This window comes from Phocoena phocoena, chromosome 13 (genome assembly GCF_963924675.1).
Source record: "Phocoena phocoena chromosome 13, mPhoPho1.1, whole genome shotgun sequence".
NCBI classification, from domain to species: Eukaryota; Metazoa; Chordata; class Mammalia; order Artiodactyla; family Phocoenidae; genus Phocoena; species Phocoena phocoena.
Window position 1 is genome coordinate 78,861,651 of NC_089231.1, and position 26,799 is coordinate 78,888,449.

A 26,799-nucleotide genomic window follows, 5' to 3' on the forward strand; every position below is an offset into this window, starting at 1 on the left:
GGGGCGCTTTTCCGGGGAAGATATTCTCTGTAACATCTCTTGGTGGCGCTAAATCTAACTGCACACATCTGCAAGCCTCCAACTTTCCCGAACAGCTTTCCCAGCTTATCTCTGCCAGTCCATGTAACCGCCCCCACGGTCGAGGTAAGGTGAGGATTAGCATGGCCCCACCTGAGGGACAGGCGCACGGAAGCCTTCCTGCTGTACCTTCTCAGAGTGTCTGGATCTGCATCTCAGGGCTGTGCCCTGGACCCTCTCTCCCTCCTCTGTACTTTCAAAGACACCTCATCCCCTCCCACGGCTGCAGTTACTCTCTTTGCCGCCAAGTCCTGAACTCTTCTTTCCCAAACTTAAGATGTGTAGATTCAGCCGCCTTCTGGTTGCTTCCCTCGACTGTCTCCAAGGTAGCTCAAACTGTGTCCAAATCTGCTCTCTCTGCCTTCCTGGCATGGCCCAACCCTGCCCCACCTCCAGGGTGTCTACTTTGGTGAATGACACTACTCTCTGCTAAGTTGCTTCAGGCAGATATCTGGCATCACCCACATTTAAACTAACAATCAAGCCCTATCACTTCCACCCCCAAAATGCTGCTTCTTATGTCCAATCCCAGCTTTCACACCCACTGGCACTGATTCAGCAGAGAATCTCAGCATCTCCCCCCTGCGTTGGTCAACTGGCCCCAATCTTGCCCTTCTCCTTTCCGTTTTCAACACAGTGGTGATTGTTCTAAAGCTCAGAGTGTGATTATGTGCTCAATACACTTTTAAAAGTCACTGTCCTGCTCAATAACCATCAGTGGCTCCCTACTGCCCTGAAGGTGAAAACTCCTTAACTCAGCCTCTAGGTCCCTGCAGAATGCCTTCTTTCCTCTCTAGTCCCTCATCTCACCACCCCAGGCTCATTTTTTCCTGATTCTCCATCCACCAGCTTCGTCTTCTTCCCTCCACTCCTGCTCCCCACGTATTCCTCCACTGTGGGCAATTTGTTCTTTTTCACCCTTGTTGCTTTTCATGTGCTCCTTCTATCTGGAACGCTTCACCTTACCCTCACCTGGACTACTTACACTCAATCTTTAACACAGGCTCAGGAGTCACCTCCTCCAGGAAGCTCTCTCTGATCTCCCAGGTTGGATTTAGTTCCTCCTTTCTTCCCACAGTCCTGTGTTTATCCCCAGCATAGCACTTATCACAGAATTTTGTAAAAAAAACTGTTTCCTTGTCTGTCTTCCACCAGACAAGAGAGAATAGGGACCTATGGTGGTTTTAAAATGTCCACAAATTGTTTGATACTCCTTCCTGTAAAAAGTAGAGCTTAATTCCCCTCCCCGTGACTTGCTGACTTGCTTCTAACAAACAATACGGTAGAAGTGACGATGTACAATTTCTGCGACTAGGTCATAAAGGGAATGCAGCTTCTTGCCGCCGTGTTGTGAGGTCACTCAAGCAGCCTTTGGAAAGGTCTGTGTGGTGAGGAACTGAGGCCTCCTGCCAACAGCCATGTGAGCAGGCCACCTTGGAAATGGATCCTCAGCCTGTCAAACCTTCAGATGAGACCTCAGCCCTGGCCAACGTCTTGACTGCAGCCTAATGCAAGATCCTGAGCCAGTTCAGAACCACGCCCAAATTCCTGGCCACAGAAACTTGAGATAATAAAGGTCGTTTTAAGCCACTAAGTTTTTGACAATTTGTTAAGAACAGGCACCCAGTAAATAGCTATTGCACGAATGAATGAATGAATCAGGTAACTTGCCATGGTCACACAACCAGTTAGAAACCAGGCATGAAGGTTTGCTAGGGTCTCTCTACTACAGCCCACTCAGATCCCCCCTAACTCACCCAGGAATCCAGCCACCTTTTCCTCCGCAGACAGATGCCCTGTCCCTTCCAGAAGCACTAAGGGAATGTTTTGGGAAGTGTCCCTCTGCCCAGGCTGGGGCTCTCAAAAGCCAGGGTGGGCCACCTACCCAAGCGCAAAGACGTCCGAGTGTTTGGAGAAGGGGAGCTTGTCTTCCTCTGTGTCGGGAGACAGCTGACGGATGATCTCCGGGGCCAAGTGGCACAGCCAGCCGCTCTGGATACGCAGCTTGTCATCACGCCTGGAGAAGCAAAGCACAGAGTGAGCCCCGTTTCACAGCCCAGGGAGGACCAGTCCTCCATCACGGACCCCAAGTCCCTGGACCATCTCTGCCGGCTTTCTTGTGTTCCTCCCCCATCCCTAGCCCCCCATCAAGCACTGCCTGACCTTGTACTTGAGGCCAAGACTCAGTGGGAGGTGCAGGAAAGGCTGATCTGGAGAGAGACACCCAACACCCAAACAGTCATCGTGTCCCTTCGCCTCTGAGGCGCCCCCTTCTCCATCTTCATTTAACAAATACAGCCGATTCTTGTTATTCGTGGCGCTTATGTTCTATAAAGTCTCAGCAAACACTGAATTAGTGAAAACTGAGTTTTTGCTCCTGGAGGAAATGTATATATACACACGCATGCACACATCTCAAAAAGATTATAATCTTAAATCCTAAAAACAATTCATCCTAGTCTATTTTATTTCACACAAAAGAAAATGAGGCTCAGAAGTATTACGTGATTTGCCCTGAGGCTGCCCCACTACCAGGGGGCAGAATTGCAAAACCCGTCCAACTGGCCGCAGAGCTGGAGCTTCTTGCCCTGCACTGCACCATCCCACCTCCATCCTCTGGTCATCGCTGACGAGCTGAAACAAAACTGCACAGTTTCCTCTCCTTGGACCTCAGCTGGGAACATGTGCATCAGTTGACTCAAGTTTTTCACCACCCTGTACATGTCCGCGAATGACTGTGAACGTGCCGTGAGTATTGATTTGGGGGTTACAAATAAATTTTAGCGAGTGGGTGAATTTGCAGATATGGAATCCGCGAATAATGAGGACCGACTGTATTTATGAGCACCCACTCTGCCTAGGCTCTGTTCTCTGCACTGGGACCACAGCAGTGAACAAGATTGACAAAGTCCCTGCCCTCCCGGAGCTTGTACTTTGGTAGGGGAAAGTGATGACAAATGAATTATCTAAATAGGAAAGATTAAAATAGGAGAATGTGTCAAAGATAAGAGGGAGCTTACTTTAGGTAAAATGTGAGCTAAGATTTTCATGACATAAAGGATCCAGCCACGCGAACAAGGAGAAGCGCATTCCAGGCAGGAGATCATGACATAAAGGATCCAGCCACGCGAACAAGGAGAAGAGTATGCCAGGCAGGAGAGAAGTTAGGACAAAGGCCCAAGGCAGGCCCTCTTTGGGGCGTTCTAGAAACCCCAAGAACAGCAGTGTAGTGGGGACATATCATGCTACCCCACTGGCATGACCAGGCCCTGTGGGGTGGGGTGGGGTGGAACGCTGCTGCCCAAAGGGCAAACGTCCCTGTTCCCATCTCATCCAACAGCCCCTTCCGCCTCCTCCTGACTCATGGGGCAGTGGAGGTTTGGAATTGTAGGGCTGGGCCAGGAAGGAGGGTGCTGGCCACTCGCTAACCGTCATCCTGGGGCGGACGTGAGCACATGCCTAGAGGGGGCTGGAAGCCAGGCCTGGCACAGACACCCTGGGGTGTCCTGTTCCCACGGTGATGGACCCATCGGTGACCAACCCGAATCATCTTCATTATGGTTATTATTATGATTAATAGCAGCCTGTGGGCAACTGGCATGATACCACTGGCATCTCAAATGACACCTTTTCTGGACGATGGTAGAACAGCTGTAGGCAAGGCAATGCCGGGGACGGGCTCAGGGGAAGCTCTGGCATCTGTATGGATGTTCAGGGCGTGCTCACTTTACTGCTACCCCCACCCCTGCCCCAGGCTCGGCTGATCTCCCCTTTCTGGGCACCCAGCACTGTCAATGCCCCAAGGTCTAACTGAGGGAAGGGTAGGAAGGCAAGTAACTCCTGCTGAGTACCTCCTGTATGTCAGGCTGTCCACCCAACTTAATTCTTATGTGCCCACAATCAGGTGGATATCAGCCCTGTTCTACGGGTCAGGAAATAGCCTCAAAAAGCTTAAGTGACCCTCCCAAAGCCATGGAGGTAACAAGGGAAAGAACTAACATCCATTTGATTGCAAGTCTTTAAAACTCCAGCGACTAAACTCCTAACCACAATTCTACACGAATTCTATAGCACACCGTTTGGGAGCAAAGTTCTGAACTAAGCCCTATTTTCCCTCCAACAGGGAAAAAAGCACAGGAAGCCACCAATGGCTACTCCTGCGTAGCCAGACACTGTGGATCTCTGGTTGGGAGAGATTGCTGAGGGCTCCCTGGCCTCTTGCAACACCAACTGGGTTTGCGTTGACAGCCAGGCTGGGGCACGGTGGGGGCGGGGGCGGTGTGCTGTCTGGGCGACAAGGCCAGAAGCCACCTTGCCCTTGACTTGCACTCCCTTCCTGGTTGACACTGGGCCTTCATGAATGAGCTGAAGATCGTTCCTTTTCCCTTTGCTTTCTCGTCTCCCTGTGGCTTCAGAAAACCATGAATCTAAAGGGAAAAAATCAGGGACTCCCCTGGTGGCGCAGTGGTTAAGAATCCGCCTGCCAATGCAGGGGACACGGGTTCGCGCCCTGGTCTGGGAAGATCCCACATGCCGCGGAGCAGCTAAGCCCATGAGCCACAACTACTGAGCCCACATGCCACAACTACTGAGCCCGCGAGCCACAACTACTGAGCCCGCGTGCCACAACTACTGAAGCCCACACTCCTAGAGCCCGTGCTCCACAACAAGAGAAGCCACCGCAATGAGAAGCCTGCGCACCGCAACAGAGTAGACCCCGCTCGCCACAACTAGAGAAAGCCTACGTGCAGCAACGAAGACCCAACGCAGCCAAAAATAAATAAATTTTAATAAATAAATAAAGGGAAAAGATCAGAGGCCCTCTGGTTTTTGGGGGAGAAGCCACTGACAAGGAGAAATCGTGTGGACCTGCCACCAGGAGGGAGGAATCTGATTTTTTTTTTCTTAAGAGCCTTGAGCTAGGTTAAAGACAACGCCTGCTAACCCTCTTGTCTTGACACAAATACCTGGGCTCATAGTGATGTCACCAACTGCTTCCTCTGCCCTTGGCCTGGGGCAATGGAAACAGGGAGGGAGCGATTCCCCAACCAGTAAATTGGAGCCTAAGTGGGTTCTTGGCTTCTTGGGTTCTGACTTGATGACTCTCTCCATCTATCCACTGATCCATTTGTTAACTTCCTGTCTACTTACTTTCTTATCTTAGGGACTAGATGTAGTTTTGGAGATGAATCTCTTTGGGTGGAGTAAAATCTAAAAAAAAACCCCTTAAGCTTCTGTTTGTTACTGCAACACACAGGAACAGCTAGATCGGGCTCCACCACATTTCAGAGGGTCTGACTGAGATTCAAGGTATTACAGAGCATGAACAAAATTCACTTTGTTGGGGGGCTCCTGGGTGTACCTCAAAGGGATCAGGGATTCTCCAAAGCAGCTGAAATGGAAGTACAATGACAGAAACCAGGGCTTGGCGGGTGCTGCCTTTCTGGAGAGGCATATACCATTGTTGAAAGAGGCATGATTAGAGAGAACATGCTGGGTTTAAAGTGTGTGTGTGTGTGTGTGTGTCGCACACACTCCAAATTAAAAGTCACGAAGGGCAGACCTTCTGAATTACGGGTTGTTTACTTGGGTTCAGGCTGCTTTTCACATGGTCAACTCAAGGTAGCTTGCTCTAGGGTGAGTGGTGGCTGAGAGTTTATTACTTAACAATAGTTAATGACCCTCCTGGGTGATACTGAGGAGGGGTATGCAAATTAATACTAATTACAACAACTCCACAGAAGCTACTGGCTTGGCCAGAAAGTTCGTTCGGGTTTGCCCATCAGATGGTACAGAGCAACCCGAACGAACTTTTTGGCCAACCCAGTATTCTTCGTCGCGCTCGATGTGCTCCAGGCAGTGTGCTGGATGCTTGCTGTGTGTTGTCCTATTCTACCCTCATAACGACCCTCTGAGGCAGGAAGCATCATACCCACCACTTTTCTTGCAGGAAAGTGAAGGCACAGTTCATAAGTGGCAGAGTCAAGTTGGGCCCCGGGTGGGTCTGACTTTAAATCCCTTGCTCTTAACTACACTCCTGCTGTACTAGAACAACAGGGTTCATAAGAAAACTTTGAGCAAGGGTGCTTGGGGGAGCCCAGCTTCCATGTGCGTGCTTGGAGTAAGGGGAGTGTCTTCCAGTGAAACTCAAGGGCAAGGGCGTTGCAGGATTGAAGGATGCTTTGTGCCCATTCAAAGGCGCCATTTCCAAGGGACTCAGAGTGTGACCTGGGCATCCGCACTGCGTCACGGGCTCAGTAGCCTAGCCGCGCAGCTAAGCGACCTCAGGTCCAGCATCGCGTCTAGGTCACTGAAGCCATCTGGGCGACTTCTCATCCCCTGACCGTCATCTGTCAAGAGCCCCTCTGGGCCCTTCTACCACCTCTCACCTGCCAGCCTGCAGCACCCCAGAAATGCTGAAGAGCCCGAAGTCTGTGATCACCACTTTGCCGTTGTCGTAGAAGACGTTCTTGGACTTGAGGTCCTTGTGCAGGATTCCCTTGGCGTGGAGGTAGCCCATGCCCTGCAAGAAACAAGGATACAGGGAGCTGCCAGAGGACACCCATGCGCTCACTGCCAGCCTGGCTCGGGTTCACGATTCACACGCCCTGCCTTTCCACTGAAACCACACTGAACAGCTGCAGATCTGGGACCCAAATGCCAAGGTTTGCAGGTGGGGTGGAGAAGGCATGGCGAGTGGGAACAGGCAGGGTCCCCAAGATAGAAATCTGCCACCACCCTCAGATCATAGCAAAACCATCTCCATCTAAGCTCTTCTGCTTCCTGAAGAAGAAACGAAGGAAGGTCTCCCCAGAGGGAGAGGGGCGGGGACAAACCTGAAAAGAGGCCCCCAGAGTAAGGAATCCCATCGGCCATCTTCTCCACTTCCATTCTGCAAAATAACTCATCTGCAGGAGACTTGTTCCTTAGATCTACTTAACCCACACAACTGCAGAATCTCACTGTGCGCCTCAAGAGACATATCACAAGGCGATAATCAAGACCATGGAGAAGGGTCTATGGGAGGTCAAGCTTAAGGGTGAAGTGTCTAGATTTCTCTTTTTGCCTTAATGAGCAGTCACATCTTTATTTCTTTTTGCAGCTCAGTCCTGACACTTCCAATGGGAAATAAAAACCTGAAGACGATGGACTAATGAGGCACCCACCAGAAAACCAGAAAACACAGGATGTTCCTGTTTGTTTTAATCCCAAACACCACCAAACAATTTGATGCTTCCCCAGCAGCTGTGGAGAGAGATGGCTTACATTCATGGGAATTCAAGGCTTCAAGGGGTAAGGGAGCTTATCAATGAGAAGAGTCCCTCCCCCCGCCCTGGGTCTCTGCACACACCCAATTATCATGATGATGGGGCACCAGATGGAAGCCAGACATTAGCAGACCATCCCTCATGCTTGTATCTGGCCTGGTATTGTGAAGGTCAAGTTTAATCTCTTTTAAGCCCAGACTGTTGATCTGAAGCCAGACCATGAGTCTCAGGAGGGGTCTTTCTGAGGTTCAGGGAGGAGGCCCCAGACCCTACGGTACCTTCACAATTTCTTGGGCAATCTGCCTCGTTTTGTTGACATCCAAGACGATCTTGGCATCCCTGACCACAGAATAGAGTGTCCGGCCCTTACAGAGGCTGGAAAGCAGAAGGACACAATTAATTGTTGGCAGTTGTTGCGATAAGGGCCACACACAACGGTTATTAAAAGTGACACATAGAGGGAATTCCCTAGCGGTCCAGTGGTTAGGACTCGGTGCTTTCACTGCCGGGACCCGCGTTCGATCCCTGGTTGGGGGAAAAAGATCCCTCAAGCCACGCGGCACACACACACACAAGTGACACATAGAGAGTGGGGGTGTGTGGACATGCCACTATTATGCCTGTGAGATACTAAGCCACCACAGCCTTGCACTGGACCTCAGTTCTGGTTCTGGGATTCGGGTCTGGGAGCAATTCCTCTGGGGTTCTTCAGCATCTTTATCAGCTACCCCCAGCATCCAAGGACACGTGCAGAGTCTAGCCTAGCCCAGAAGCAGGTTTTGCCACGTACCGTCTACCACAGGCTCTCACAGGTAAAAATCTGCTTGTAAACTGATAACTTCTGGGGTCCTCAGACAGCACTCAGACGGCACTCTGCCGGCCCCTCGGCCCAGCCTTTAGACAGGGGTGTGTAAACACCAGTAACTCTCCCCCAAAGCAGATGCCTGTCTGGATAGAGGGTTTTCAAACTATTTTCAGCCTCACTGAGCTCATTTCGAGGACCAGTGGTTCAAGATGAATGACAAGATGAAAAAGGACATTATACAGTGACAGTGACACTTCATTTAATTGCCAGTGTGTTTACCCATCCTTCTACTCTGCAATGAGCCTGAATCCTGGCACACACAGACCAGGAACTCGATAAACAGTCCGCAAATGAATGAGTGAATGAATCAACGAGTGAATGAATGAGTTCTAGATTCACCATAGCATTCCCCAGCCCCTAGCATCACATCTGGTTCATCACATCCAATATTGGCTGAAAGAAGAAGGAATGACATTAGGAAAGTTCATTTTCCATCTATGTCTAAATGATGGCATGAATTTTTCTTTTAATCTGTGACTTGATTGCTAAAATATTCTTGGCTTTGTATTCATTCGTTTAGTAGTTACCGAGCTCTGCTGTGGGCTTGAATTAGCTGAAATTGTGTGGTTCTAGCCAGAACTCAGGTATCAGAGGGATCTGTTTGAATCCCAGATCTGCTCTTTACTTACCATGTGTCGTTGTGTCTCTGGATGGGTTACTTAACCTCTCTGGGCCTCAGATTCCTCATCTATCAAAGGGGACTAATGATACCCACCCACAGAGTTAGTATGAGGACTGAATGAGAGAAGGAGCAGGTGGGGAGTGGAGCACACTGGTTAGAACAGGTGCCCAGAGTCAGACTGTCTTAGAACCGTGGTTTGTCAGTCAGTGGCTGTGTGACCCTGGGCAGGAGAGCTAACCTCTCTGAGCCTCAGTTTCATTATCTGTAAAACGAGGCCGACAGTTTTTGCTTTACAAGGTTTCTTAGGAGAATCACACGGAATCAGGTGTGTCAAGGTGTAGGCAACTCTCCGTGCCCAACACAGTAAGTATTCGTGAAACTCTGGCTATTGTGAGAGGTGGTGAACGATCGATGCAATGGTGAACATACACATACTTGTGTGCAAGCTATTAATTAATTACGTACTTATACACACATCACATCCTTCTGTCCGTCTATTACCTATCCACGTATCCACTTACCCACCATGCTACCTATAATCATCCATGATCTTCAACTGAGATTCGTTTCTTCACCTGCTTGAGGTGAGATTCCCAGGGTAGCTGACTCACAGGGAGTCTGATTCGCCCGCCTGTCCAGGGTTGCCCAGTAAGTCGGCGAGGGGCAGCCATGGTGACTCAGGGCTGTCCCCGCCTTGTTGTCTCAGGCACTGGGTTTGCTACTGCTGGAGGTGAGGTGGAGGGGGGCAGTGGGTTGCACAGCCAATTAGACCACAGTGACATTTAAGTACTAGGGATGGCGGGGACGGTGGGTGGATTCCCTCCCCTGGAGACTCTGTTCTTGAACAGCCACCTACACTCATGACAGGCCAGAGCCCAGAAGAAATATGTCCCCACTGCAGATGGCCAATCGCAACAGGCTCCAAGCCTCCCAGACGCTCAGTGTAACTGCATAGAAATTGCAGCCTCCAAATGTCCATCCCTGTCTCCTTTCCCCTGCTCACATCCTCCTTTCCAGCTGCAGCTGCTAAAGTCTTTGCTTCTCTCACTACCTTATGGCATCTGGAGCCCTTGCACACGCACACACACATACACACACGCGCACGCACACTGGCTGGTAAGATATCAACTGGTACGACCACAGCTTGGCACTTTTACTTAAGTGAAATATACAAATAAGCCACAACCAGCAATTCATCTCCTAAGTATGTATCCAGAAGGCATGCACACTCATGTTCACCTATAGACATGTACCAGAATGTACTAGAATATTCTAGAATGTTAATAGCAACCCATTCATAATAGCCCCAAACTGGAACCTACCCAAATGTTCACAGACAGAAAAATGGATAAATTATGATATATCCGTCTAACAAAATATATTCACGGACTGGACTGTTAGTAAGCAAATTACTGCTAACCGCAAAAGACGTGAAGTTCTAACATTGAGCAAAAGAAGCCACACGGGGCCTCTGTTCACAGACAAAACTGCTCCATGTGTTAGAGGTCAGCACAGCAGTGACCCTGGTGGGTGGGGAGGATGGAGACGGGGTGGGGGAGCTGGGGGCAGGTGATGCTCTGCGTTTTGATTTGGGCGTTGGTTATGTGGATGTGCATTTAGTGGGAATTAATCAGGCTGTGCTCTTAGGATCTGAACACTTTGGCAGGTACGTTATCCTTCCAAGAACAATTTACTTAAAAAAAAAATCAGCGAGGAAAGGACGAACAATTAATCCAACAGCGTTAAGCTTTAAAATCTAAGCCAATATTGACACCCCAGGTAACTATTTCTAAACGCTTCACACAGCCCCGAGGGGCAGCATCTACAGGGGAATGAGGGGCTCCAGGCCTGGCTGTGCCTGCTCAGGTGTTTATCGGAGGCTGAGTTGAAGGTGAGGGCTGAGCTCTAAGCAGGAGCAGGCATTAGGCAGGTGTCCAGGGTGCCCAAGGCTCCAATTGTCCGGGCAAGTCAGTCCAACTATCCATGGCAACTGCTCCGAGCTTGGGATTTCTGTGGCTAACGCCAGTGCCCTCAAAGCTGCTTGTGCCTGGGTGGTGGGGAAGGGAAGCGAGGAGAGGATGAAGGTTTACTGAGCACATGTGGGACCTTTCTCACATCCAGGCATCCTTCCCAGCATCCCTGCAGGGTCCACGTTATCACCCACCTCTTACAGGTGAGAATGTGGAGACCCAGAGGGGTGGAGGGCCTGCTCACGGGCACACGGTCATGGTGCCAGCCTGTTCCTGATCTCTCATCTCATCCATGGTGCGGGTACCCTGTTATTGGACATGATTTGGGGGCCATGAAAGAGACACACAGCCGAGGGAGCCCAAATCCCAACTCTACCATTTACTGCTTGTCGGGTGACCTCGGGAAGTGACTTCAACCTCAGCTTCCTCATCTGTAAAATGGGGACAACAGAAACAATACCAGCTAACGTGGACTGAGCCCTTTCTATGTGCCTGACACCAGCCTAAGCACAAGAGCCCCAGGAGGTGGGTGCTCTCGAGGTATTTCATTGATTCCAACGTGCATTTCCTCACATTGTAACTAACATCTCTGAAATCAGAATGTGTTTTGCATTCATTGACAGGTCACAGTTTCACGGGCACTGCCCTTCTCTCTTCGTAGTACATAAAAGAAACGGCGCATATTCTAATGGACGGCATCTTTGATTTAATCAAGTTCGGGATCAGCCCCATTCCTACAGATGAGGGAACTGAGGCTCAGAGAGGTTAAGTAGAGCTGATGTGAACCCAGGCAGGCTGGCTCCAGAGTTCATGCTCTTAACCCCCATCTTTTGTTTCTTAACAACTTTCTCAGACTCCAGCACATCACAGGCCCCCAGTGAATGGTAGCTACAGCATCACTACTAACATCACCTATGGCAACGAAGATTAATGAGGTCCGCAGGCCTCAGTAGCAGAGTCAGTCTGGACATCAAGAGAAGGTGTTTCAGTGGTTTAAGGATACATTTAGTACCTCTCTAGCTTCTGGGGCAGTAGGCCCAAGCACTAGTGTACACACAGTATCTCCCTCTGCAACAAAGATCATGTTTTTCCAAGAGGAGCAAAACTGGGGATTTTCCACCTTATCTGCAGGTCAACATCTCTTCCGACCGTGGCCCCAGGCACCTCAAATAATGCTGTTTTTGACCCCGTATCTCAGATGACACAGTAAACCTATGGCCCAGATGGCAAGGCAAATGAAAGACGTTTGATGTAAACCAGCCTAAAAGAGGCTTGTCAGAAACAATGAGATGAAACCATCTAGAGGTTTCTCTCCAGGGGCCTCTGTCCAAACTGGCTCTTTCTCCCAAAACAGCGGCTGGGAAAGAAACCTGGATGCCGTGGCAGCCGCTTCCTTTCTCTCCCGCAAACTCCTCGGCATCAAGGCCGGGGACCCAGGCCAGCGTGAATGGAATGGGAGCTGGGGGCCACCCCCTCTGAAGACCGACAGACCGGCTCTCAGCCCAGCTCTGCCCCCTGAGAGCCCACACGGCCCTGGGGACTAACTGTGCCTCCTCTGTGTCCATATCTGTAACTGTGGGTGTGGTCAACTCCATAACGGTCCCCCAAAGGTATCCACACCCCAATCCACAGAAACAGTAAACATTTACATGGCAAAAGGGACTCTGCAGCTGTGATTAAATTAAGGTTCTAGAGGTGGGGAGATTACCCTGGATGATCAGGGTGGGCCCAACATGGCATCACAAGGAGCCTTATAAAAGGGAGGCGAGAGTCACAGGAAGGTGGCAAGTGAATCGAGAGGCAGAAGAGAGGCAGAGGGAGATCTGAGTACGGAAGAGGCAGCTGAGGGATGTTATGTGAGAAAGAACCACCCGGTCTTTGCTGGCTGTGCAGACAGAGGAAGGGGCTGTGGGCCAAGGAAGGCAGGCAACCTGTGGAAGCTGGAAGAGGCAAGGGGCGGATTCTCCCCTAGAGCCCCAAGAATGGAAGACAGCTCTTCGAGGCCTTGAGTTTAACCCTGTGAGACCCATTTTGGACTTCGGACCTCCAGAGCTGAAAGATAGATTTTTGTTGTTCCAAGCCACTGAGTTTGTGGTAATCTGTTACTGCAGCAGTCAGGAACTAGAGTGGGGCAATAAGTACTGTCGCAGAGTGGGGCATGAGGGTGAAATGGGGTCACAGAAGCACAGTGCTCGGCCCAGCACCTGGCCAGAACATGTGCCCCTTGAACATGGATCAGATCGTGGTTACTAATATTCTAATATTATTATTTCTAGTAATATTCTAATACTATTTCTAATAATAATGTTCTCCTGCCTGGATGACCACACTGCCCCTCATGGCTGCTCCGGCTTCCCCAATCTATTCTCCAGCCAGCACTCGAGCGGTGGCTTCAAAACGCAAAGCTGACCAGGTCACTCCCCAGTGCCCTCCGGATAGAGGCCCAACTCCTCCAGCGCCCAAAGGCCCTGCACAGTCTGGGCCCTGCAGACAGCTCCACCCCTTCACTCACAGAGCTCTAGCCACACCAGCCTACCTCAGGGCCTTTGCTCGGGTCGTCTCCTCAGCCAGCAACGCTCTCCCCATCTGTCCTCAAAAGCCTCCCCAGCTAGGTCCCTATTCCCGTCAGACCCCGTGGCACTGCGCACTCCATCCTTGCAGCCCTTGTCATGGCTGTCATTGTACACGTGTCAGCTGGAGTCTTTGATTAGAGGCTGTCTCTCCCTCCAGACGGTACACACCACGAAGGCAGGGCCTAACCTATCTGGTTGCTGCTGTACTCCTAACACACAAAAGCTTCTGAAGGAACGAATGGATGCAATGCTACAGCTGCTTCCCATGGCCAGGCCTCCTCTTCCAGGATTCCAGGGAGCGACAGTCCCATCAGAGCATCACGTATCACATCCAACCAAAGAAAACCAATTTCTTAGGGGCCTGTGTTTTCACCACTCTTGGCTTATTTGCTCGTGTGCTTTTTGGGGAGTTCTAAGGGTAACAATTGGCCTATTTGAGAAGGATGGGGTGTTGGGCTTTCGGGCAGGCTTGGTCTTACATTTCAACGTCCCTAGACAGGGCATGTAGGGTCTCCTCTGCCACACCTGGTCTACTTCCTGCATTGACACCATCTGCCTGGACCTCCTAGGTATTTAAACACTGGAGCAATGGTTGACAAACTTGAGTGGGCATCAGAATCCCCTGGAAGGGCTTGTTAAAACAAAGATGGCTGTTCCCACCCCAGGAGATTCCGATTCTGGGAGTCTGGGGTGAGCCCCGAGAAAGTGCTTTTCTAGTAAGTTCCCAGGCAATGCTGATGTGGGTAGTCTGGGGACCCCACTTGGAGAACTGCCGTTCAAGCCAATCTTATTTTACTGAGACCCAGAGATCATGAAGTTCACAATCACTGTCCCTTTAGTGAGTGCCATGCAGGCCTGGTGGTGTTCTAGGTGTAGGAGATACAGAATGCAAGACAGGCCCATCTTCACGTGGGGCTGATCGGCCAGAGGAGAAGTCAGGTGATAAGCAAGCAGGTAAGCAAATCGACGAGATGTTCAGAGAGGCACAAGTGCTATGAAGAGAATAAACAGATTTATCGAACAAAGTGTGGTGGGGCTGGGGGCCTCTTCAGTTAGGAGGCTCGGGGAAAGTTGCTCCAGAGAGGTAGCCATGCTGCGAGAAAAGGAAGAAGGAAGCCAGCTGTGTGAAAATCTGGGGGAAAAGCGTTCCAGGCTAAGGGATCAGCCAGTGCAAAGGCCCTGGGGCAGAACCAATGCAGCATGCTTGATTGCACAGCCAAAGCCATATGGCTGAGCTCTAGAGAGCATCTCCCAGTGGCTGCCCTCCCCAAGTGTTGATCCGCCGAATCAAAGAAGCAGGTGGGTGGAAACAGTCTCGGCTCTGCCTGATTTTAGGTCCCAAGGCAGCTGATTTCAAAGTCAGCTGTTATTTTAAAAATACTCGGTTCTGTCAGAAGGGATTTACAACCCCTTGGAGGCTTCTCCTCCTCACTCACTTCTCAGCATCCCCAACCCCACAAAACTCGAAACCCACTTAATTGCCTTCCACTCTTTGCCCCTCCCTGGAGCAAATAAATCACATGCCAAGTGACAAGTTGCTGCTCCATCCAATTCCAGACGCAGGCAATCTCTAACTTCCGCTCCATCCAATTCCAGACACAGGCAATCTCTAACTTCCAAGCCCTTTGTGAATCTAACACCGAGGATATGAAACCTTGGGACTCTGGGACTTTATAATAAAAAAAAAAAAAGCCAGGTTAGCTTCCTATAAAAATGGGAACTGCCAGAAAGCAAGTGAGAAATGCCAGCTGTTTGCCACCTGCTTAACCTGCCGTACGTCCAGGAAATGAAGAGTTATAGCGTTCCATCAAATAAGGCGTTGGCCAGGGAAGGCTCGTGTCCCAGCCAGACGAGAAAGGTGGCCCTCCAGGTATCAGAATATGCAAAGCAGGAGCAAGCAGCACTTGACAGAAGGGCTTTAGTTTTTTTTTGTTTTTTGCTTTTTCCAAATGCATCCCTGCAACGCTTGGAGAAACGGGAGGGAAAAGGAAGCTTACAGTCTCGATCTCACTGGATTCTTCTGATTTTGCTAAATCCAGAGAGGCCAAGCGTTGAGTGCTCTGGGACCTTCAAGGACTGAGATGGGGGTTCTGCCCATTTTAGGGGGTACCCCTGGCCCTGACTGGGACATTCTGCCCTCCCTGGTCTGTGCTTTATAAGAGAAGGAGCGTTTCAAGGGCACAGGCAGCCCGCCAGGGAGGTGTGGGCCTCCAGCTCACTGCAAGAACTGGCTGCTTCCTCTGCCTCTCATCATGCTCTGTGGTCCAGCCACCATCCAAGACCCGGTCTTCTTGACCTTGTCCAGAGGCATTCCAAGACATGCTCCTCCCAAACTCTACAGCATCTCTTCTCAGCATCTCCTAAGGGTCAGACTGTGCGTCTCACTCAGAATCCCTCACACTGCAACCATTCCAAAACTACCTTAAGAGTTTTGCCAGATCCGCCAACTCATTATTTACCACTTGCTAATAGTTTTCTTTAGATGCACTGCCTCTGAAAAATAAGTGTATTTTAGAAAGAAACTTTTATTGTTACCTTCTATCATTACCAGAAGGAAAGCCAGAATTTCTAGCCCCATATAAACGTTAAAACACATACAACGAAAACAAACCCACTAAAAAACTATATTAAATCCTTGCTTGGCATCATGGTCTGACAAACGGTCAGAGCTTAAGGCCTCCTCTTTTTGTTTAAAAAAAAAAAAAAAAAGTTTAGCAAGTAAGGGTTAGGAAGGTGTTAAATACTAGCACTGAATGAAGAGTCTCTCATCTCACCAGAAGGATGGAGAGAGAATTGAAGAGGAAAATCATGCCCCCCACTATGTGATTAGATGTTATTTGGGGCCAGTGGTACCTGTCCCACCTTCTGGGAAATCCAGACTCATTAGTCTCCAGGCCTGCAAACCCTCCCCTCCTGCCAATTATGTATTAACAGGGACTATAGGCCAGATATGTGCAGGGACAAGACAAAAGGGCCATTTCCTTGGCAATGGAGCTGACATTCTTGTGGGGGAGACAGACTGTAAGCAAACAGAATTAACTGCAGTTTATAATGAGGGCCATGGAGAAATGCACACGGGATCAGGCACACAGTGAAAGGATGGAGATGGGTCCTCCGTGAACAGGTAGTCAGGGTTGGCATCTCAGGAGGGGACAGCAGGGACTCCCTTCCCAACACATCCTGTTGTTTCAGGGCAAAGACTCTGGACTGATTTCTGGCAACATCTAACCAAATGCCCCTTATCTAATCTCTCCAAGAAGGGCAGGCATCGTCTTAAGATGATACCCATCTCCCAGAGGCCTCCCAGGGGACCAAGACAGAGCCAAAAGGTTCCCAGGCATCGAATAACTCATCATCACATTGAATAAGTGGGTCTGGTTATTCCCATTGTACAGATGAGGAAACCAAGGCAATGAGTCAGCCTGGACAGGAGCATACACTTCAGAATCAGAATCACCGGAGCTAAAATGCTGTCCCTTCCTGGCTGTGTGGTCTTGGGCAAGTTACCTGAAATCTTTGGAACTCATAGTTCCAAACTCATAGCTTTGTGAACTGTGAGGTGGGGTGATTCGGGCAAAGGGGTTGTTTGTACGTGTGAGTATGTGTGTGATCTCTACGTGCAGGTTTCCTACCTGCTACTTAGCACTGCCTGGAGTTGATGGCGCTCTCGCCACAAGGCGCTGAACTGAAACCTTTTCACACCAGCCTTCCCAGGAGGGGAGGCTCTATGCTACAAATGAAAAAATGCACATGCAGGAAGGTTAAGTAACCTACCCAGGTCCCCACAGCCAGTAGCTGACAGGGTCAGCACTTGAGTCCAGGTCTCGAATCACCTTTCCAGGATTTCATAAGATCCCTTGGGAAAGGATGGTTTAGCAAAGCAGGAACTGGCCAGGCCCAGTTCAGAGGACCTGACCTTGGAAACCCTTGTTTATCCACTGAGCTCACCCTCCTCCCTCCCTTTCCAACTCTAGGCCTCTCCTTCCACCCTTTCAATTCAGGGCCAGCCCTCGTTTGGCCTCATTGCCCCTTTGCTGCTTCTGCTTGGGAACTCCCAGCTGCTACCCACAGACAGGCAAGGCAGGCTGCAGAGGGCTAGACCATCGGAGGGCGTCTGGAGAACCCCTGGATGCACCTGTGCAAGCCCAGCAGGCAGTACACATGGGTCAGGCCCAGGGGAGGTGCTCAGGGAATGCTTCTAGAACGGGTGAATGGATGAACAAAGGAATGAGTGACTGCCACCACCTTCCTTCTTCCCATCGTCCGCAGGAGCTGGAAGGGCTGCGCTCAGTGCCGAGGCAGGTCTTTCCCTACTGGTTCAGCACATAAAACAGACCATAAGCCAAACCAGATCCAGTTAGCAATGATGCTTCCAGCCTTTCCCTGCACAAGGTTCCCTGTACAAGGCTCCCCGTGGCACAAAAAGACCAGATCGACCTGGGTCCTTCCCTCTGGGTCTGGATATCAAAACACATCAGTTCTTGTTGCCCCCTGACCAGACCACATTTTTTTTTAAGCTAAACAGTCAACTGAATTACTGTTTTTGAAACATATACATACACCACCTAATTTATATGCATTAAAATCCACAGAGAGGATAGACTCCAGGGTGTTAGCAGGGCCAGTCCCGGGTCATGGGATTAGAAGCTTTGCAAAAAACTTTTTTCTCACTGCTTATCTCTCTTTCCTAATTTTTCTCCAACAAACACGTATTACTTTTGTAAAATGAGAAAAAAGGAAAAAAGCACCTTTGAGTCAGACGGAAATGAAACCAGACACATGTGTACTCTATAGACAGCTTGGAAAATATTGAAAGGGTGACAAACTAAAATGAGAAAGCAGAGTCGGAACCGAATTCCTCCTCCCAGTAGCCCCGTCTCGCTTGGAAGACCCTCTGGCTGTCACTCTCAGGGAGGGAAGCAGTTTTTTCCTCCTCTGTCTTCTGCACAGGGTTTAGAGCCTGGTCAGGGCACAAAGCCAGGGACTGGCCCTTACCCGAAAGTCCCAATGGAACTCTCTCACCTTGAAAAAATGCAATCCTGAACGAAGAAGTTGGATTTGACTATTAGACATTTTAAAATGACTGTGGGGCTGGCAAAGGAGAAAGGGCAGACGGTAGAATGGTGGGTGTAACCCCACAAAACAGCTGTGTCCTTTCCACCCATGAGAGAAGGGGGAGGGGAAGAGGGGAGGAGGGGGAAGGGGGGAGAGGGAGGGGAGAAGTGTACCTTCCTAGCGGATACTGGGAATGTACCTGAGCCTGGAACCTACCCGGCCATGGTGTAAGAAAACATGTACAGAAATTTCTAGAATTCAAGTTGTGGACTAGTGTTGGAAATCATTGGGTCCTCTTCCTTCACGGAAGAGATGGGGAAACCAAAACGCACAAAGGGGGATGGAATTTCCCAAGGTCATGCTTCAACTGGCACAGCCTGGCTCGAACCCAGAACTGTCTGTGACTGAACCGTGGGTTTGCAGCCACAGAGCCACACTGCCTCCTAAGAATACGAAATACCATTCACTGAACCTTCCCACGAGCATTCTGCTAAAGGTTTTACACGAATGATCTTATTTAGTCGTACTCTTGACCTCAACCTTTTTCGGGAGGTACTGGTCCTATTTCGCAGATGGGAAAACTGAGACTCGGGCAGGTGAGGTCGTTTGCTAAGCTTATGCAGCTCAGATCCATGAAGCAGAACTGGCATTCTACCCTCAGTCTATTTGACACCTGCATCTTGTTCTCAACCCCTAAGCTACTTGGCCCCTTTGGGAAATGGAAAGAACAGAGGCTGAAGGACGAGGAAACCAGCGTTTTCAAGCTCCTGAGACAAGCCTGCAGTTCATCTCATCCTCACGAGAGCCCCAGGGGCTGGGGCTGGCTTTTCATCTTCCCATTTTTCCAACGAGGAAGCAAAAGCCCAAGGGAAGGAATGCCTGGCCCAGGGTCCTTCTGGCCAGAACGTGGAGGCAGAATCTGGGTCCCGTTTGCCCAAAGCTCCTGGCCTTTCCAGTGCCTCTCCCTTCTTTGAGAAGGCCTCTGGCGCTGGGCCACCCCAGGGCACACCCAACTAGCCCGCTGTCTGCCCTGCTGTAGGTCAGGGTTGCAGGGAATTTCACAGTGTAGACATGCAGGCCTACTAGAGCCAAGCTCCTAAGACAGGGGCTGCAAACTACGGCCCGAGGGCCAAATCCAGGCCATTGCCTATTTCTGTAGAGCCCACGAGCTAAAAAAGTTAGAAGAAATCAAAGATCAGAGCAGAAAACTCAGAGACGAAGAAAGCAATAGAAAAGATCAATGAAACTAAAAGCTGGTTCTTTGAAAAGATAAACAAAATTGATAAGCCTTTAGTCAGAGTCAACAAGAAAGGGAGAGGGCCCAAATCCATAAAATTAGAAATGAAAAAGAAGTTACAATGGACAGCACAGAAATACAAAGGATCATAAGAGACTACCACAAGCAACTATATGCCAATAACATGGACAACCTAGAAGAAACGGACAAGTTCTTAGAAAGGTACAGTCTCTCAAGACTGAACCAGGAAGAAATAGAAAATACGAATAGGCCAATTCCAAGTACTGAAATTGAATCTCTGATTAAAAATCTCCCAACAAACAAAAGCCCAGGACCAGATGGCTTCACAGGTGAATTTTACCAAACATGTAAAGAGTTAACACCTATCCTCCTGAAACTATTCCAAAAAACTGCAGGGAAAGGAACACTTCCGAACTCAATATATGAGGTCACCGGCACCCTGATACCAAAACCAGACAAAGATACCACAAAGAAAGAAAATTACAGGCCAATATCACCAATGAACACAGACGCAAAAATCCTCAACAAAATACTAGCAAACCAAATGCAACAAAACATTGAAAGGATCACACACCACGATCAAGTGGGGTTTATCCCCAGGGATGCAAAAAATTTCAATATCCACAAATGAATCAGTGTGATACACCACATTAACAGGCCGAAGAATAAAAACCATATGATCATCTCAATAAAAGCTTTTGATAAAATTCAGCATCCATTTATGATAAAAACTCTTCAGAACGTGGGCATAGAGGGAACCTACCTCAACATAATAAAGGCCATATATGACAAACCCACAGCCAGTCTGAAACACCTTTAAATAAAAGTTTAAAAAGTTCATAAGAGGAATGATACCTTTGTGACCTTGGGAAAATTATAAGAAATTCAAATTTCTGTGAACTAATGTTTCGTAGGCACCCTGCCAGACCCTGTTTCCATACTGTCTGTGGACGCTTTCGTGCCACAACAGAAGAGCTGAGTAGTCGTGACAGAGACCAAAGAACACGGCTGAACATACTTCCTGTCTGGCCCACTATGGAAAGTGTTTGTTGGCCTTTGTTCTAAGAAACTGGGGTGGCTCAACACAAATTGGGCTGCTAAAACTAGGAGTCTGACAAATTTGAGCCATTCGCCTCTGCACTAAAAAACTGGGCGTGGTCAAGGTCAAGTGCGTTTTCCATTCATTCACTCCCTTATTCGTTCATTCATTCATTCAACCATTCATCCATCCATACGGGCATGGAGCCAACACCCCCGGCCAGGCGTGGGGACGCGGAGCCTGGTGGGTGAGGCAGTGCCACAGATGCAGGGGCACAGCTCTCTGCTGCGAATTCGGTTGGGGTGATGCGGGAGAAGGCCAGAGATGTGGGACCAGTGCAAACGCAGGCCGGGAGCTTGTCTGCAAGCCTGAGTTCCACAACAGTGGAGACAGGATGCACCGCCAGCCGCCACCCCCGACTGGAAGGAGGCTCCATCAAGGGCGGCCCCAAGCCCGACACGCCGTCACCCCAACCCGGAAGCACGTGCTAAGTTCATGTCATACAATTTACACATTTCTAAGTCTCCTGCCTCTTCCTCTCTGTCATTCCCTGCCTGAATCCCCGCACCGCACCCTACCAGAGGCCTTCCCAGGCAGCCCCTGGGCATGAAATTAGCTGGACGAATGCTCACCCGGGTGAGGTAAATCCCAAATTGCTTTAGAATGCCTTCCTTGCAGACCACTGGCTTGGACAAGGCCACGAGGTGGAGATTACCCAATCTGCTGCCACCAAAGGATCAGTGTGGCAAAGGACACATCTGTGCATACTGATATGTACGTGTGCATTGTTTCTACGGCAAGGACCTCTGCCTGTATGCATGTTTACGTGCACATGGACACGGGTGTACACACGTGAGTGAATTCATGTGTGTACGTGTGCAAGAATGTGCGTATATTTATGTATGTGCATCCGTGTGTGTGCACGCGTGGCTGTCTTTGCATTTATAGGCACACCTGTGTCTACCTATGGGTATGTCTTCTGTGGCTGCAGTTGGAAAGTAATGCAGGTAGTGTCATGCCAACTCCAGAACTGGCCACAGCCTCCCTCACCCCTTAAAAAGCACTCCGTGTTTTCATTTCTCCCAGTCTCCGAAACGCTCCACTGAGAACATTGTCTGAAAACTGGAGGTTCAGCTTGCCAGGGACTGGGGGTAGATGGGGCTAGGAGTAGGCAGTGACTATTAATGGGTACAGGGTTTCTTTCTGAGGTGATAAGATGTTCTCAAAACATATAATAACTTTGAATGGAATATAATCTATAAAATATTGAATCACTATGTTGTACACCTGAAACTAATAAAGTACTGTAAATCAACTATACTCCAATAAAAAATTAGATCTGGTGATAGTTGCACAATTTTGTAAATATTCTACAAACCATCGAACTGTGTGGATGAGTGAATTTTGTGATTTATATATAAAGTTGTTTAAAAAAGAAAAAGCTGGAAGTTCACAAAAATTCCCACTCACTTCATCCCACTGCATTTATAGAGGAACCCTGGTCTGGTAAACGGGAAAAAAATCTGATTTCTCAGCCTGGGAAGAAATTTCACCAGGGAAGGAATTTCTCCAACTTTATAGAACCCATGCCTCTGCCAGGCTGACAGCAAGGAACACTGTGTCCTTTGCACTTGAAGCTTTGTATCAATAGATAAATCTAGAACACCAGGGGGGTTAAGGCAGGCTGGATGGGCAGGATTCCTGGGATGAACGCTGGGAGGGAAATGAACTTGAACTACCATTTCATTACCCCAAGAGGAACAGAGAAGAGTCCAGAGACAGGGGAGTGTGCTGGGAGGAATCATTCCTTTTAGAAGTAGAAACAGATACAGAGAGTGGAAAGGAGAGAACTCATCGGGCAGGTAGTAGTGCCCAGCAGTTAGGAGCTGAGAATTTGGAGTTGGGCAGAACTGGGCTCCAGACCCAGGCCTGGAACTCTTACATTATGAGCCTCTGGGCCAGCCGCTGAAGATAAATGCCGGCGGACAAGGCAAAATCTACCTTACAGGTCTAGGGGGATTAAATTAGAAAACTCTTGCACGGAAGAGACAATGTCCTGTGTTCACCAAATTCTGTTTCCTATTGCTCCCTCCCAGATTCCCCCCTGGAGACCACACTTCCCGGTCTCTTTGTGGTTATGCAGTACCACGGGACTGGTTCTGACCAACGGAAACTGACCCCTAGCACTTCCTGGTTGGGGTAGTGAGAAGCCCATCGCCGAATCTGCAGCCTTGTGCCACGGTGACTGTGGAGGCCCTATGATGATAGGGTAGAGCCACAAGACTGGAGTTTCCTGGATCCCTGAGTAACTTCATGGAAGACAGCTCCCCTGGAGCACTGCGCCCAAACTATAGTAAACTCAATGAGCGAGAAACCTTGAGTAGGCCAAAGAGATCTCAGGGTTGTTTGTCACTGCAGCACAGGCCTACCCTATCCTGACTATAGTACCCGGTCAATAGGTAATTGGCAGAAAGGGAAGGTCTGCAGGTCCCAGCAGGTAGGATGGGTACCACCAGCCCCAAACAGCATTGAGTCACATACTGATGAAGTGAGTGAGGGTCTAAGAAAATGGAAATAGACAAACTAGTAAAATAAAAATAAGATACTCTGGCTGGGACCACGCTTCTACAGCAACCATCACCAGGGAAACCAGTCTCTGCAATGGGAGCTGCATTTTCCTCTGTGCTGAAGAATTGTGGTTCTTTTCCAAATGGCCCACAGACACCTCCATTTGTATGTAACTGGGCAGCACGGTGGTTTTAAAGAAGTAATAAACAAGATGAAAACACAACCCTCAGAATGGGAGAAAATATTTGCAAATGAAGCAACTGACAAAGGGTTAATCTCCAAAATTTACAAGCAGCTCATGCAGCTCAATATCAAAAAAACACACAACCCAATCGAAAAATGGGCAGAAGACCTACACAGACATTTCTCCAAAGAAGATATACAGACTGCCAACAAACACATGAAAGGATGCTCAACATCACTAATCATTAGAGAAATGCAAATCCAAACTACAATGAGGTATCACCTCACACCAGTCAGAATGGCCATCAGCAAAAAAATCTACAAACAATAAATGCGGGAGAGGGTGTGGAGAAAAGGGAACCCTCTTGCACTGTTGGTGGGAATGTAAATTGATACAGCCACTATGGAGGACAGTACGGAGGTTCCTTCAAAAACTAAAAATAGAACTACCATATGACCCAGCAATCCCATTACTGGGCATATACCCTGAGAAAACCATAATTCGAAAAGAGTCATGTACCACAATGTTCACTGCAGCTCTATTTACAATAGCCAGGACATGGAAGCAACCTAAGTGTCCATCAACAGATGAATGGTTAAAGAAGATGTGGCACACATATATACAATGGAATATTACTCAGACATAAAAAGAAACGAAATTGAGTTATTTGTAGTGAGGTGGATGGACCTAAGAGTGTCATACAGAGTGAAGTAAGTCAGAAAGAGAAAAACAAATACCGTATGCTAACACACATATATGGAATCTAAAAAAAAAAAAAAAAAAGGTTCTGAAGAACCTAGGGGCAGGACAGCAATAAAGATGCAGACGTAGAGAATGGACTTGAGGACACGGGGAGGGGAGAAGGGTAAACTGGGATGAAGTGAGAGAGTGGCATGGACATATATACACTACCAAACGTAGGGTGGATAGCTAGTGGGAAGCAGCCTCATGGCACAGGGAGATCAGGTAGGTGGTTTGTGACCACCTAGAGGGGTGGGATAGGGAGGGTGGGAGGGAGACACAAGAGGGAGGGATATGGGGATATATGTATATGTATAGATGATTCACTTTGTTATAAAGCAGAAACTAACACGCCATGGTAAAGCAATTACACTCCAATAAAGATGTTAAAAAAAAAAAAAGAAGCAAAGGCAAATGGGAACCTAAGTTCAGTGAGATTCAATTTCACGTTTTTGTTAATGGCTTTCTCCTGCTTCCCACAGACAGAAAGCAAGTCAGCCAAGGGATGTGACCTAACCTCTCAATCATTTAAAAACAGAAAATGTCCCAAAAGGTTGTCATGTGACACTGTCGCATCTTCATGGGAAAGATGAAAACGCCATGTAATCCTATTACGAATATTTCCATTAGTCACCAAGCCTTACCCTGGTAATCTGTTTCAATTGAAAGTCCTGTCATTCCCCCAAACCAATTTAGAAGGTACAGGAACAAAATGTAAGTGTGTGCCAATTTCTTGGAGATGGGCGAGAATCATCACAAGTTCATCTGGGGCTCCTTTTCCCCCTTAAGCTCTTAACCCCAGGGCACCAAGAGAATCCTTCCCAATGTTCACCCAGGTAATCTTGCCCTCCAAGGCCTCCTTAAATCCCAGAGGCGCTCTAGTTTCTATCTACAAAGCTTTGAGGGCAAAGATGCAGGGATCTTGACAAGCGAAGGCCCAGCCACCTCGAACTCCAAGGTTCATGTGCTTTAGTTTGCTCTGGGGAGGTTTGTGGGAGGGGGTGCCCAGGCCTGAGACCAGGACATATATAAGAGAAGTTAGGACCAGCCAGACCATTCACTCTACCTAGCTTAGGACCAGAATCTTGACTGCACGTCAGTCCCTATACTGTCCTCTGTGCTACGTCATTTCATGCACACTGCCTGAATGGGTATAGTTGGCCCCATTTTATACCGAGGAAACGGAGGTTCAGGGTTTAACCCAAACCCTGGAGCCAGCACGTGGGGATGCTACTCCCTCCACCCAAGACCAGAACTCAGACCATTGTTTTCATGTCTTTGTCTTTTCCCATCAGATCACCCCAGCCTCCTGCTCAAACTGAGGTGTGCTTCTGTGGTTTACACCCAGGGAACCCTGGACAAGTAATAACACTTCTTGGACAGAATAATGGACAAAGTTTGTGTCCGCGTTCCCCAACGTGTTAGGTTTCATATGTTGAAACCTAACCCCCAATGTGATAGTATTTGGAAGTGGGGCCTTTGGAAAGTGATTAGGTCATGAGGGTGGAGCCCTCATGAAAAGGATCAGTGCCCTTAATAAAAAGAGAACCACAACTCCCTCGCCCCCTCCATCATGTGAGGTTACAGTGATAAGATAGCCATCTATGAACCCAGAAGTGGGCACTCATCGGACACTGAATCTGCCAGAGCCTTGGTCTTGGACTTTTCAGCCTTCAGAACTGTGAAAAGTTAATGTCTGATGTTTATAAGCCACCTAGTCTGTGGTATTTTGCTACAGCAGCCTGAACAGACCAAGACAGAGCCTACTCTGTAAAATGGAGATGAATAGTCATTCACTTCTCAGGGTGGCCTGAGCAGTCAATAATGAAGTAACACACTTGGCACAGTGCCTGGCACTCAGTAGAACTCAATCACTATCCGCTCCATTATGATTACTCGTCCTTGAAGGTCAAGAGACGTCACACTTTGGTGCCCATTGTACACCCCCAGTACCAACCCAACTGAACTACTGGTACTTTTCCAAATGTGGCACCTTGTTTCTCCTACCTTCTTGCCTTCGCCTATACTGTTCCCTCCGTTGAGAACACCCTTCCCCTATTTCTTCCAAATGTCTTATTCTTCAGGAAGCACCTCACCTCCCCTCTCCTTGAGTTCTCATCACACCCTTTGCACATCTGTTTCAACCCTTCCTACCTGGTATAACGATCGCTGAGTTTCTCATGTGTTGGATGGCTGGATGAATGGATGGACGAGTGGGTGAACGGATACATGAATTATTAAAGCCATTTTTGAACATTTTGATTGGGAACACAGGTTTTGAGCATCTACTACTGGGAAGGAACCTTCAGCGTTGACAACGCACGCCATCACATTGGGCCAACAGAACGTCATCTCTATCAAGGTTAGGAGCTACATGCAAGGCTCTCAGATGAAATTTCACAAATGATTTCAACCAGGTGGCTCAGAAGAACTAGACCATAGATTTTATTGGCTTTCCATGTTATATGTTAACACTTTTCTTGGCAGCCTGAAAATGACATTTCTCTCCCTAGCCAATATTGCCTCTTTTCCCACTTAGCAAACATTGATATAGTTTTTTTCATGAGTTGTCAGTTTC

At 48.8% G+C, this 26,799-nt stretch overlaps 1 protein-coding gene across 1 annotated transcript in view; it reads right to left on the reverse strand.

The window, feature by feature from the left end:
* Nucleotides 1-26,799, reverse strand: part of KSR2 (kinase suppressor of ras 2) — a 398,943-nt gene that overhangs the window by 6,005 nt on the left and 366,139 nt on the right. Inside the window, exons 15-17 of the mRNA XM_065889764.1 lie at nucleotides 7,625-7,721; nucleotides 6,468-6,601; nucleotides 1,964-2,095 (exon numbers count right to left, since the gene is read on the reverse strand). Coding sequence (XP_065745836.1) covers nucleotides 1,964-2,095; nucleotides 6,468-6,601; nucleotides 7,625-7,721 — 363 coding nt within the window. The remainder of the gene's footprint in view (nucleotides 1-1,963; nucleotides 2,096-6,467; nucleotides 6,602-7,624; nucleotides 7,722-26,799) is intronic.